General features: G+C 51.1%; 1 protein-coding gene across 1 annotated transcript in view; it reads right to left on the bottom strand.

Annotated features, from left to right (window-relative positions):
- Positions 1 to 488: 488 nt before the first annotated feature.
- The window catches only part of LOC138351522 (golgin subfamily A member 6-like protein 4), a 153,435-nt gene continuing 138,393 nt past the window's right edge, over positions 489 to 15,530 (bottom strand). Inside the window, exon 5 of the mRNA XM_069303333.1 lies at positions 489 to 786. Within this exon, the coding sequence (XP_069159434.1) occupies positions 708 to 786 (79 nt within the window). The 3' untranslated portion in view covers positions 489 to 707. The remainder of the gene's footprint in view (positions 787 to 15,530) is intronic.

The following is a 15,530-nucleotide window of genomic DNA, read 5'->3' as shown; positions in this document are numbered from 1 at the left end:
TATGGACCCCAAACTATCCTGTGGGCGGTAGTGGACCCCAACACTCATCCTGTGGACGGTACCTTTAGTAGGGCCCACAACTGTGGGTAGTAGTGGGCCCTATACCCATCCTGTGATCAGTAGTGGACCCCATACCCATCCAGTGGACGGTAGTGGACCCCATTCCCATCCAGTGGACGGTAGGGAACCCCATTCTCATCCTCTGGGCGGTAGGGGGACCCCATACTCATCCAGTGGACGGTAGTGGACCCCATATTCATCCAGTGGATGGTAGTTGACCCCATACCCATCCTCTGGGCGATAGAGAACCCAATACCCATCCGGTGGACGGTAGTGAAGCCCTGTTACAGCCACTATGGGTCGTAACCGAGTTCTTGATGGATGAACTTAAGTGATAGTATTCAACCCCAAGACGGTAATGGCTTTCAAGGAGTTGACTAGGTAATGCAATAAATAAAACGGGGGGGGGGGGGATTAACTCAACACTGATTCCTTTATCAATATATTTCCATCACTTTAAATAGAAACATAAAAATGAAATATTACTACACTTAGATGTATATACAGGTGTGGTAACGCTCCTCGACAGGCGCTTCACTGTAGGTTGTCTCTCCCCTTCGCCAGTCCCGGGATACACTGAATTCTTCCACTGCTACTCCACTAGCAGAAACTACACTGTTCCTGATCGGCGGCGGCTCACTTGGTCGTCAGGCGGGACTAAGTTGGGAGAGGAGTTTAGGCTGTGTAAGGTAGACAGCCGTCTTCAGTAGCAGCCCCAAGTCGCCTCTGTGGATACAGACCAGTCATCAGTTATAGGGTACTGGAGAAAGCAAGAAGCAACACTAACTCACTCGGGCATTGACATTATGCTTGTAGCTCCAACAGATTGCACTGGTCTTGAATCGCCACAGCCCCAGAGGTCACTATAACCTCACTAGTTAATCAAGGCAGGAATCAGGCTGTCACCACTAGATGGCGTCGTCCATATGGCGGCCGATACTGTGGGGTTAGAGAGCAGACTTACAACTTCATACTCCGACGTTGTAGTCAGGTTCGTAACATCCCCATACCCATCCTGTGAACAGTAGTGAACACCATACCCTATCCTGTGGACAGTAGTGGACACCATACCCTATCCTGTGGACGGTAGTGGACCCCATACCCATCCTGTGGACGGTAGTGGACACCATACCCATCCTGTGGACGTTGGTGGACACCATACCCATCCTGTGGGTGGTAGTGGACCCCATACACTTACTGTGAGCGGTAGTGGACCCCATACCCATCCTGTGGACGGTAGTGGACCCCATACCCATCCTGTGGACGGTAGTGGACACCATACCCATCCTGTGGACGGTGGTGGACACCATACCCATCCTTTGGGTGGTAGTGGACCCCATACACTTACTGTGAGCGGTAGTGGACCCCATACCCATCCTGTGGACGGTAGTGGACCCCATACCCATCCTGTGGACGGTGGTGGACACCATACCCATCCTGTGGGTGGTAGTGGACCCCATACACTTACTGTGAGCGGTAGTGGACCCCATACCCATCCTGTGGACGGTAGTGGACCCCATACCCATCCTGTGGACGGTAGTGGACACCATACCCATCCTGTGGACGGTGGTGGACACCATACCCATCCTGTGGGTGGTAGTGGACCCCATACACTTACTGTGAGCGGTAGTGGACCCCATACCCATCCTGTGGACGGTAGTGGACCCCATACCCATCCTGTGGACGGTGGTGGACACCATACCCATCCTGTGGGTGGTAGTGGACCCCATGCACTTACTGTGAGCGGTAGTGGACCCCATACCCATCCTGTGGACGGTAGTGGACCCCATACCCATCCTGTGGACGGTAGTGGACACCATACCCATTCTGTGGACGGTGGTGGACACCATAAACATCCTGTGGGTGGTAGTGGACCCCATACACTTACAGTGAGCGGTAGTGGACCCCATACCCATCCTGTGGACGGTAGTGGACACCATACCCATCCTGTGGACAGTAGTGGACCCCATACACATCTTGTGAGCGGTCCTAGACCCCACACCAATCCTCTGAGCTGTAATGGACCCACATACATATCCTGTGGACGGTAGAGGACCTCATACTCGTCGTGTGGATGGTAATGGACCGCATACCTATCCATTGGACGGTAGTGGACCCCATACCCATATAGTGGACAGTAGTGGACCACATACCCATCCTCTGGTCGGTAAGGGACTCCATAACTATCCTGTGGATGGTAGTGACCCCACACCCATCCACTGGGCGATAGCGGACCCCATACTCATCCTGTGGACGGCAGTGACCCCAAACTCATCCTGTTGGCGGTAGTGGACCCCATACCCATCCTGTGGGCTGTAGTGCACCCCAAACCCATCCTGTGGATGGTAGGGAACCCCATACCCATCCTGTGAGTGGTAGTGGACCCCAAATGCATCCTGTGGGCAGTAGTAGACCCCATGCCCATCCTCTGGGTTGTTATGGACCCCGTACTCATCCTGGGGCGGTCGTGGACCCCATACCCTTCCTGTGGGAGATAGTCGACCCCATACCAATCATTTTAGCGGTAGTGGACCCAATACCCATCCTATGGGTGGTAGTGGACCCCATAATCGTCCTATGGGAGGTAGTGAACCCTATATTCATCCTGTGGACGGTAGGGGACCACATACCCATCCTCTGGGCGGTAGTGGACCCCATACCCATCCTGTGGACCGAGGTGGACCCCATACCCATCATGTGGATGGTAGTGGACGCCATATCCATCCTGTGAGTAGTAGTGAACCCCATATGCGTCCTGTGGGCGGTAGTAGACCCCATACCCATCCTGTGGGTGGTAGTGGACCCCATACGCATTCTGTGAGCGGTAGTGGACCCCATGCCAATCCAGTGGACGGTAGCGGACCCCATACCCCTCCTCTGTTCTGTAGTGGACCCCATACGCATCCTGTGAGCAGTCCTAGACCCCACTCCACTCCTCTGAGCTGTAATGGACCCCCATATATATCCTGTGGACGGTAGTGGACCTCATACCCGTCGTGTGGACTGTAATGGACCCCATACCCATCCTATGGACAGTAGTGGACCCCATACCCATCCTGTGGACGGCAGTGGACCCCATACCCATCCGCTGGGCGGTAGCGGACCCCATACCCATCCTGTGGACGGTAGGGGACCCCATACCCATCCTGTGAGTGGTAGTGGTCCCCATGTGCATCCTATTGGCGGTAGTGCACCCCATACCCATCCTGTGAGTGGCAGTTGACCCCATAAACATCCTCTGAGCGGTAGTGGACCCCATACCCATCCTCTGGACGGTAGTGGACCCCATACCCATCCTCTGGACGGTAGTAGACCCCATACCCATCGTCTGGGCGGTTGTGGACACCGTACTCATCCTGGGGCGGTCGTGGACCCCATACTCTTCCTATGGGTGAGAGTGGACCCCATACCCAACTTCTGGGCGGTAGTGGACCATATGCCCTTTCTCTGGGCGGTAGTGGACCCCATACCCATCCTCTGGACAGTAGTGAACCCCATACCCATCCTGTGGACGGAGGTGGACCCTATACCCATCATGTGGATGGTAGTGGAGCCATACCCATCCTGTGAGTAGTAGTGGACCCCATATGCATCCTGTGGGCGGTAGAAGACCCCATACCCAACCTGTGGGTGGTAGTGGACCCCATACTCTTCCTGTGAGTGGTAGTGGACCCCATGCCCATCCTCTGGGCGGTAGCGGGTCCCATACCCCTCCTGTGAGTGGTAGTGGACCCCATGTGCATTCTGTTGGCAGTAGTGCACCCCATACCCATCCTGTGGATGGGTTTGGGGTAGTGGACCCCATACCAGTCCTCTGGGCGATAGTGGACGCCATACCCATCGTGTGGACGGTAATGGACCCTATACCCATCCATTGGATGGTAGTGGACCCAATACCCATCCTGTGGATGGTAGTGGTCGCCATACCCATCCTCTGGGCGATAAAGGACCCATACACATCCTCTAGATGGTAGTGGACCCCATACACATCCTCTGGGCGGTAGTGGACCCATACCCATCCTGTGGACAATAGTGGACCCATACCCATCCTGTGGACAATAGTGGACCCCATTCCCATCCTCTAGGTGGTAGTGGACCCCATACCCATCCTGTGGATGGTACTGGACCCCATACCCATCCTGTAAGTGGTAGTAGACCCCATATGCATCCTGTGGGCGGTAGCAGACCCCATACCCATCCTGTGGGTGGTAGTTGACCCCATACACATTCTGTGAGCGGTAGTGGACCCCTTACTCATCCTCTGGGAGGTGGTGGACCCCATACCCATCCTGTGGACGGTAATGGACCCCATACGCATCTTGTTGGCGGTAGTGGACCCCATACCCATCCTGTGGGCGGTATTGGACGCCATACCCATCCTGTGGACGGTAGTGGACCCCATACCCATCCTGTGGATGGTATTGGACCCCTTACCCATCCCGAGAGTGGTAGTTGACCTCATAAGCATCCTGGGGCGGTCGTGGACCCCATACTCTTCCTGTGGGTGATAGTGGAATCCATACCCATCTTCTGGGCGGTAGTGGACCCCAAACCCTTTCTCTGGACAGTAGTGGACCACATACCCATTCTGAGGACGGAAGTGGACCCCATAGCCATCATGTGGATAGTAGTGGACGCCATACCCATTCTGTGAGTAGTAGTGTACCCCATATGCATCCTGTGGGCGGTAGTAGACCCCATACCCATCCTGTGGGTGGTAGTGGACCACATGCCAATCCAGTGGACGATACCGGAACCCATACCCCTCCTTAGTTCTGTAGTGGACCCCATACGCATCCTGTGAGCGGTCCTAGACCCCACACCAATCCTCTGAGCTGTAGTAGACCCCCATACCCATCAAGTGGATGGTAATGGACCTCATACCCATCGTGTGGACGGTAATGGATCCCATACCCTTCCATTGGACGGTAGTGGACCCCATACCCATATAGTGGACAGTAGTGGACCCCATACCCATCCTCTGGGCGGTAAGGGACTCCATACCCATCCTATGGACAGTAGTGGACCCCATACCCATCCTGTGGACGGCACTGGACCCCATACCCATCCTTTGGGCGGTATCGGAACCTATACCCATCCTGTGGACGGTAGTGGACCCCGTACCCATCCTGTGAGTGGTAGTGGAACCCATGTGCATACTGTTGGCGGTAGTGCACCCCATACCCATCCCGTGGATTGTAGTGGACCCCCATACTCATCCTCCGGGCGGCAGTGGACCCCATACCCATCCTGTGGAGGGTAGTGAACCCCATGCCCATTCTGTGAGAGGTAGTGGACCCCATATGCATCCTGTGGGCGGTAGTGGAACCCATACCCATCCTCTGGATGGTAGTGGACCCCATACCCATCCTCTGGTCGGTAGCGGACCCAATACCAATCCTTTGGACGGTAGTGGACCCGTAATCATCCTGTGGACGGTATTGGACCCCATACCCTTCCTGTGCGCGGTAGCAGACCCAATACCCATCCTCTAGGTGGTAGTTGACCCCATACACATTCTGTGAGCGGTAGTGGACCCCATACCTATCCTCTGGGCGGTAGAGTACCCCAGACCCATCCAGTGGACGGTAGTGAACCCCATACCTATCCTCTGGGCGGTAGAGTACCCCATACCCATCCAATGGATGGTAGCGGAACCCATACCGTTCATTTGTTTTGTAGTGGACCCCATACGCATCCTGTGAGCGGTCCTAGACCCCACACCAATCCTCTGAGCTGTAGTAGACCCCCATACCCATCGTGTGGACGGTAATGACCCCATACCCATCCATTGGACAGGAGTGGATCCCATATCCATCCTGTGGGCTGTAGTGGACCCCATACCCATCCTGTGGGCGGTAGTGGACCCCATACCCATCCTGTGGACGGTAGTGGACCCCATACCCATCCTGTGAACAGTAGTGGACCCAAAACTCATCCTGTGAGTGGTAGGTGACCCCATTAGCATCCTGTGGGCGGTAGTAGACCCCATACCCATCCTGTGGGCGGTAGTGGACCCCATACCCATCCTGTGGGCGGTAGTGAACCGCATTCCCATCCTGTGGACGGTAATGGACCCATACCCATCTTGTGGGCGGTAGTGGATCCCATACCCATCTTGTGGGCGGTAGTGGACCCCATACCCATCCTGTGGACGGTAGTGGACCCCATACCCATCCTCTGGGTGGTAGTGGACCCCATGCCCATCCTGTGAGTGGTAGGTGACCCCATTAGCATCCTGTGGGCGGTAGTGGACCCCATACCCATCCTGTGAGCGGTAGTGGACCCCATACCCATCCTGTGGAAGGTAATGGACCCCATACCCATCCCCTGGGCGGTAGTGGACATCATACCCATCCTGTGAGTGGTAGGTGACCCCATACCCATCCTGTGGACGGTAGTGGACCCCATACCCATCTTCTGGGCGGTATTGGACCTCATACCCATCCTCTGGGAGGTAGTGGACCCCATACCTATCATGTGGGTGGTAGGTGACCCCATAAGCATTCTGTGGGCGGTAGTGCACCCCATACCCATCCTGTGGATGGTAGTGGACCCACATACCCATCCTCTGGGGGGTAGTGGACCCCATACCCATCGTGTGAACGGTAATGGACCCTGTACCCATCAATTGGATGGTAGTGGACCCCATACCCATCGTGTGAACGGTAATGGACCCTGTACCCATTAATTGGATGGTAGTGGACCCCATACCCATCCAGTGGACAGTAGTGGATCCCATACCAATCCTCTGGGCGGTAGGGGTGTCCGTACCCATCCTGTGAACGGTAGTGACCCCATACCCATCTTCTGGGCGGTAGTGGACCCCATACCCATCCTGTGGACGGTAGTGGACCCCATACCCATCCTGTGAACAGTAGTGGACCCAAAACTCATCCTGTGAGTGGTAGGTGACCCCATTAGCATCCTGTGGGCGGTAGTGGACCCCATACCCATCCTGTGGGCGGTATTGGACCCCATACCCATCCTGTGGGCGGTAGTGAACCGCATTCCCATCCTGTGGACGGTAATGGACCCATACCCATCTTGTGGGCGGTAGTGGACCCCATACCCATCTTGTGGGCGGTAGTGGACCCCATACCCATCCTGTGGACGGTAGTGGACCCCATACCCATCCTCTGGGTGGTAGTGGACCCCATACCCATCCTGTGAGTGGTAGGTGACCCCATTAGCATCCTGTGGGCGGTAGTGGACCCCATACCCATCCTGTGGGCGGTAGTGGACCCCATACCCATCCTCTGGGTGGTAGTGGACCCCATACCCATCCTGTGAGTGGTAGGTGACCCCATTAGCATCCTGTGGGCGGTAGTGGACCCCATTCCCATCCTGTGGGCGGTAGTGGACCCCATACCCATCCCCTGGGCGGTAGTGGACATCATACCCATCCTGTGAGTGGTAGGTGACCCCATACCCATCCTGTGGACGGTAGTGGACCCCATACCCATCTTCTGGGCGGTAGTGGACCTCATACCCATCCTGTGAGTGGTAGATGACCCCATAAGCATCCTGTGGGCAGTAGTAGACCCCATACCCATCCTGTGGGCGGTTGTGGACACCATACTCATCCTGGGGTGGTCGTGGACCCCATACTCTTCCTGTGGGTGATAGTGGACCCCATACCCATCTTCTGGGTGGTAGTGGACCCCATACCCTTTCTCTGGGTGGTAGTGGACCCCATACCCATCCCGTGGACAGTAGTGGACTCCATACCCATCCTGTGGATGGTATTGGACCCCTTACCCATCCTGTGAGTGGTAGTTGACCCCATAAGCATCCTGTGGGCGGTAATGGACCCCATACCCATCCTCTGGACGGTAGTAGACCCCATACCCATCCAATGGGCGGTTGTGAACACCGAACTCATCCTGGGGCGGTCGTGGACCCCATACTCTTCCTGTGGGTGATAGTGGACCCCATACCCGTCCTGTGGACAGTAGTGGGCCCCGTACCCATCATGTGGATGATAGTGGACGCCATACCCATCCTGAGAGTAGTAGTGGACCCCATACTCTTCCTGTGAGCGGTAGTGGACCCGATGTGCATCCTGTTGTCGGTAGTGCACCCCATTCCCATCCTGAGGATGGTAGTGGACCCCATACCCATCCTCTGGGCGGAAGTGGACCCCATACTCATCCTCTGGGCGGTTGTGGACCTAGTACTCATTCTTGGGCGGTCGTGGACCCCATACTCTTCCTGTGGGTAATAGTCGACCCCATGCCCATCCTGTGAGTGGTAGTAGACCCCTTATGCATCCTGTGTGCGGTAGTGGACCCCATACCCATCCTGTTAGCGGTCTTAGACCCCACACCAATCCTCTTAGCTGTAGTGGACCCCCATATCTATGCTGTGGACGGTAATGGACCCCATACCCTTCCTGTGGACGGTAGTGGACGTCATACCCATCGTGTGAACGGTAATGGATCCCACACCCATCCATTGGACGGAAGTGGACCCCATACCCATCAATTGGACAGTAGTGGACCCCATACCCTTCCTCTGGGCGGTAGGGGACGCCATACCCATCCATTGAACGGTATAGTGACCCCATTTCCATTCTCTGGGCAGTAGTGTACCCCATACCCATCCTGCGGACGTTAACGGACCCCATACCCATCCTTTGGGCGGTAGTGGACCCCATACCTATCCTGTGGAGGGTAGTGGACCCTATACCCATCCTGTGGGCGGTAGTTGACCCCATACCCATCCTGTGGATGGTAGTGGACCCCATACCCATCGTTTGAGTGGTAGTGGACCCCAAACCCATCCTGTGGGCGGTATTGGACCCCCTATCTATCCAGTGGGTGGTAGTGGACCCCCATACTCATTCTGATGGCGGTAACGGACTCCATACGCAACCTGTGGGCGATATTGAACCCCATACCCGTCCTGTGGATGGTAGTGGACTCCATGGCCATCCTCTAGGCGGTAGTGGACCCCATACCCATCCTGTGGGCGGTAGGGAACCCCATACCTATCCTGTGGGTGGTAGTGGACCCCCATACTCATTCCGATGGCGGTAGTGGACTCCATACCCATCTTGTAAGCAGTATTGAACCCCTATAGCCATCATGTGATCAGTAGTGGGCCCCATACCTCTCCTACAGTAAATAGTGGACCCCATTTACAACCAACAGGTGTTAATGGACTCCATACCTATGCTACGGGTAGTGAGTAGGGTAAATTGAGACAAGAACCATGCTCAACACTTGAGCAAGGGAGGCTACTAGGCCCCCCTGCTCAGGTATTGTAAATGGCTCTAGTCATAAGGAGTGATGGGGAGGGGGAGGTCCCCGAGCATGCACATGTGGTCTAGCGGCACAATGTGGGTCAATGGGGGGGGGGGGAGGTGTCTCCGCGTTCCCAGGTGTGGTTTCGTGGGGTGTTGTGGGTCGCGGGGGTGTCTCCGCGTGCCCGTGTGTGGTCTCGTGGGGTGTTGTGGGTCGCCGGGGGTTTCTCCGTGTGCCCAGGTGTGGTCTCATGGGGGTGTTGTGGGTCGGGGGGGAAGGGGAAGTAAAATATGTTAGTATAGGAACAGGTGTGCAGCAGGAGTAATTGTAAGATAAAGGTGTATGTGTAGGTAACGTAGACTTAAGCAGCATATGTGGATTTATATAGTTCAGGTTGTTGACCTTGAAAGTTATAGGGACAGGACTTTTCTCTTCTCCATCCCCAAGAGAAAACTCATATCCTTATAACTTTCAAGGTCAACAACCTGAACATTGAAACGTGTAGGCAGCACAAATACCTTAGAGTTGGTATTAACAGTGACATTGTAAATGATCTACACCATAGGTTAAAAGAAAGACTAAAACCATTGAGAATATTCTGGTAAGAATATTGGTATCAATATTAAATATGCTAGACTATTCTATATGATGTTCCTTAGATCTCTCGTTGATTATAATGCTCTGCACTTAATTAATTTCCCGTCCTCTGTGTTGGACAAACTTGAAGTAGTACAGAATGAGGCCATGAGGATAATTCTTGGTGCTCCAAGATGCACAAGAATCATCAACATGCGGGAAGAACTGAAGCTTCCAACCATACTAGAGAAAATAATGCAAGTCAACACCACCTTTTGCCTTAAAGTCATGAGAGACCCTACATCTCCTGCATTGCTCAGAGACAAATTATTTAGTGCTGTTAACACCCTTTTGACTGGTGCCGACATACCAACTCACTCCTTTTATGATAATTGGCTGAGCTACAATGCTTACAATCTCATTAAACTTAACATTCCTTTTAAGTGCAATCTACCTGTTTCTGATATTCCTCTTTATCTGTATCCCACCATTCAAGTATCATACACACCTGTCACCAAGAAAGATAATGAGAATCTTGCTCTTCTCAAAGCTGTCACTCTTGAAACAATTGCCTCCTCCATCGAGAGTTTAAGATCTCACGAGCACTGTGTCTACACCGACGGCTCAGTCCAATCCTCTACTAGATGGACAGCAGCGGCATGTAGGTTTTATAGAAATAATATTTGCACAAAGACTGTCAGTGTCAGAGTAAACAACTGGCTGACCTCCACACAAGCAGAACTAGCAGCATTACACTTAGCTACCAGTACATTAAAAAACATTGGAGGAGGAATAATATTCTGTGATTCAAAGTCTGCTCTTCAAGCAATCGAAAACTTCTCTTGGAAGATCGACAGCAAGAACCTCATACTCCCAATTATAAATGACCTAATTGATGCACAGAGTAAAGGGTCTCGAATCTCCTTTGTATGGATATCTTCACACATAAATATAACCCATCATAATGAGACAGACATTGCAGCCAAATTACGTGTAACAAGTTTGAAGTTGAATTTGATCTAGGTATCCCCATCTCTGCTGTCAAAACTGTATTGGTCCAAACATTCAGATCTGATAGGAAAGAACTTACTGACTCCCAACGACCTGAAAGTACTAGTATAAAAATCTATGAATTGTTCAGATCTGAAACCTACATCTATGGGCAGCACAAAACGTCCACTAGACTGTGCGACACAGTGGTTGCTAGGATCAGGTTGGGTTACCGTTACCTGTGGCAGGTGGCTGCAGGTGACGGATCTCCCAATCCTGAGCACTCCAGTTGCAAACTCTGTGAGCAGGAACTACGGCACGATCTTCCACACTATATCACTAAATGCCCAGTTATTAGACCTTTCAGTCCAGTTGGCATGAGGTACCTGGAGCTTTGCAATAACTTTATTCACTCTCGTATTCTTGAAGATATCCTCACAGTGTACCCAAAATTTGCCAGTGCAGGCTACTAATCACATGGCCCTGTATGACTAACCATCCTGCGAGATGGGGACTTGTATTACCACTGCTGCCTTATTCAATCTTGTGTTGCTGATATCCTCAAAATGCATCCGGAGTCTGCCAGTGCAGATTGCTTATCACATACCTCTGTATGACTAACCATCCTGTGTGATGGGGATTTTTTAGCATCATCTCGTTAGCTTTTTTGACACTGTACTCCACTTCATATAGTCTAGGGTAGCTGCACTAATGCAGATGTACCTCATATATTAATAAAAAAAATAGTTAAATAATAATACTAATAGTATGTAGGATTGAGATGGGTATGTTGAGGAAGGAGAGGCCCCCCACACACATGAGAACATAGACCTAGGAGATCGGATATATTAAGTGATACAGTTATGGAAGGGTGTGTGAAGTGGGTGGCACGAGAGGATGTGAAGGGCCGGCCCAGGGAGTCATCTGGGAGGCATCGGCAGTCAGCCCTCACACTCTCCTTCTCTCTCCTGATTAAACAATAAGGTCTGTGGTATGTTAGCAAAAGTTAAGATGTTCCCAGCATGTATAGTTGACAGTCTGAAGGAGCTGTATGTATTTCCAACGGGACACTTCTTACCGCCGCCGCCGCCCACGTCATAATACACGAGGGTAGAGGCGGGTCTCGCAGCAGCAGTCGAGAAGGCCTTCAACACACACTCTGAGAGGTTATTAGTTCTTCTCATACACAGAGTTCTAGAGTATAGGTGTTGACGGTGGTTCGTCTCTGCTGCTGCTGAGAGGGTGAGTGAGGAATCCACAATATTTGTAAACAATGGCCCCTCACCTCTCCCGTCCCCTTCACCCTCCATCTAGAAGCATAGGGAGTTCCACATGCCACATGGCACATACCGCATGGCCCATACCACATGCTACGTGGCTAGGAGAGAGGGTAATAGGGTTTCGTGGGGGGTCTGTGTTCGTCACTGTCTCAGCTTTATTAGTTGTTTATCGCCTCCTCCACTTAGAGTTGACTGGCAACCCACACCATAACACACAAGGTGTAAGGTAACTCGCCCAATGGTCTAGGAGGTAACATTAATCCATGTCGAAAAATGGAGCTAAGAGGACCGGTCTAGCCTCTTTGATGTGACGAGTGGTAGTGTGGTACATGAGCGGGAGAGGTTTGTCAACAATACCCTGCATCCCCCCCCTCCCCTCCCCTTTGCGCGCTCCCCATCACTCATCGGTGGGTGTGTGAGTGTTTTGTAACATTGTCTAGAATAAGGAAGGTTCACACATCCTGTTTATTCTGCATTAGTTTGAAACAGCTTGCCGGGTATGCTGTTCCTTGTTAATGTTGATAGTTTTTTTTTCAGTACAGAAAGAGATGAGTATCTGTTTATCTCCACCGCATCTTCCACAATTGTTGTTGTTGATTGTCACCCCCCCCTCTCATCATACCACACAAGGGGCCTCCACTTCTGAGGTATGAGAGATTACCACAAGGTGTGTGGGAGCAGTGGGTCTCACATCTGGTTATGTTACCTCTAAACTACACGAGACGGGACTGTTGCATGTTTATGTATGGATGTGTATTACCACTACGGGCGCTCCTGGCCGCTCCCTCCTCTCCTGGGCTGGACGGTAGAGCGACGGTCTCGCTTCATGCAGATCGGCGTTCAATCCCCGACCGTCCAAGTAGTTTGGCACCATTCCTTTCCCACCGTGCCATCCCAAATCCTTATCCTGACCCCTTCCCAGTGCTCTATAGTCGTAATGGCTTGGCGCTTTCCCCTGATAATTCCCTCCCTCCCTCCCTCCTCTCCCTTCCCCCCTGCACTTAGCACTCACTTAACATCCCTCAGTTTAACAGCCTACATGCATTTCTCTGCATTCAGAATAATAAATAAACATTAGGGAGTAAACCCATTTATATATAATTTTATTCTTTTATTAAACACTTAAGACATTTACAACGACAATAATAAAAATATTAAAAAAAAAATTCTTGCAATATAGTGTAATGGAATATGCAAACATCATTTTTTTGTCCAAATAACAGGTTTTTTAAGAGTATCAACAACAACAACAGCCATAAGGCAATCTTCATTCTTCGTATAACAAATTCAAATCAATGCTATTGTGTGTTTTACACCTCGTAACGTAACGTGACCAGCATGCAAACATCGTTCTATCCCAAATATTTTTTCTTAAGTGTAACGAGTGTCGTAAGGCAGTCTTCAATCTTTTTCTACCATATATATATTACTGTGTGATTGTTTTTAGTCCTTGTAACACACAATGTAACGTAATGTAGAAATCATCTTTCTGTTGTCCAAAATAACATTTTTGAAATGTAAAGCATGTCTTGTCCATCTCCATAACATCTAACACCAAATAAATATCACTGTGTGACTGTTTAGTCCTTGTAACACAATGTAACATAACATAACATAACGTAACATATATGGAAATCAGCTTTCTGCTGTCCAGAATAACATTTTGTAATGTAAAGAATGAATATTCCATCTCCATTACATCTAACACCAAATAAAATATTGCTGTGTGACCAACACCAAATAAAATATTTACTGTGTGACTGTTTTTAATCCTTGTAACGTAACGTGGAAATTAGCTTCCTGCTGTCCACAATAACATTTTGTAATGTAAAGAATGACTATTCATCTCCATTACATTCATCACCAAATAAATACTACTGTGTGTGATATAATGTAACGTAACGTGGAAATCATCTTTCTGCTGTCCACAATAACATTTTGTAATGTAAAGTAAGTTTTAGTCCACCTCATTACATCTAATAACATATAAATATTACTGTGTGATTGTTTTATATAGTCCTTGCCACTATTAATCTTGTAACAATAACGAAGCATAATGTAACATCCATTTCTTAACCGAAATAGAATTTAAAAAAAAAATGTAGAGTTAGGCTTAGCCCGTCTGCATTCTAACACTTTCAAGCTACCATAGTTTAAAGCTCCTACACATCTCGACTTAGCAAAAAAAAAAAAACAGAGTGTCTCACTGGATCGTGAGATGACAGGTTGCGTCAGCAGCAGTTAACCCTCATTAGGGTTATATCCAGACATCATCATCTAATGAGGGGCTCGTCTCTCTTAGTCCACTCTCATGTGTTAACAGCGACATTAAGGGGTTAGACTACCCAACCCCAATGTGGGAGGATATGTTCCCTGCATCCTTCATTTACTTGGTATAAGATGGGTAAACCACTAGGCTGTTATCAAGGCGGAACAATGAAACAGAATGTTTATCACTCTTAATAATTTATTCAATGTCTGTTAAACATAACATAACATAATATAGGTACATATTTTTTGTATTCACTATTTCTTGTGTGTAAAATTTTAGCTTATTTAAAGTTTTACAACTTTAAAAGAAAATAATACGAATAAATAAAAGTGTTGGCAGGGGTGTTGAGGGTGACAGGTGGAGGCAGGGGTGTTGAGGGCGACAGATGGAGGCAGGGGTATTGAGGGTGACAGGTGGAGGCAGGGGTATTGAGGGTGACAGGTGGAGGCTGGGGTGTTGAGGGTGATAGGTGGAGGCAGGGGTGTTGAGGGCGACAGGTGGAGGCAGGGGTGTTGAGGGTGACAGGTGGAGGCAGGGGTGTTGAGGGTGACAGATGGAGGCAGGGGTATTGAGGGTGACAGGTGGAGGCAGGGGTGTTGAGGGTGACAGATGGAGGCAGGGGTGTTGCGGGTGACAGGTGGAGGCAGGGGTGTTGAGGGTGACAGGTGGAGGCAGGGGTGTTGAGGGTGACAGGTGGAGGCAGGGGTGTTGAGGGTGACAGGTGGAGGCAGGGGTGTTGAGGGTGACAGGTGGAGGCAGGGGTGTTGAGGGTGACAGATGGAGGCAGGGGTATTGAGGGTGACAGGTGGAGGCAGGGGTGTTGAGGGTGACAGATGGAGGCAGGGGTGTTGAGGGTGACAGGTGGAGGCAGGGGTGTTGAGGGTGACAGGTGGAGGCAGGGGTGTTGAGGGTGACAGGTGGAGGCAGGGGTGTTGAGGGTGACAGGTGGAGGCAGGGGTGTTGAGGGTGACAGGTGGAGGCAGGGGTGTGGAGGGTGACAGGTGGAGGCAGGGGTGTTGAGGGTGACAGGTAGAGGCAGAGGTGTTGAGGGTGACAGGTGGAGACAGGGGTGTTGAGGGTGACAGGTGGAGGCAGGGGTGTTGA

Source organism: Procambarus clarkii, chromosome 50 (assembly GCF_040958095.1).
Source record: "Procambarus clarkii isolate CNS0578487 chromosome 50, FALCON_Pclarkii_2.0, whole genome shotgun sequence".
Classification (NCBI taxonomy): Eukaryota; Metazoa; Arthropoda; class Malacostraca; order Decapoda; family Cambaridae; genus Procambarus; species Procambarus clarkii.
Note: the sequence above shows the minus strand (reverse complement) of the source record. Positions and strands in the feature narration are given on the sequence as shown.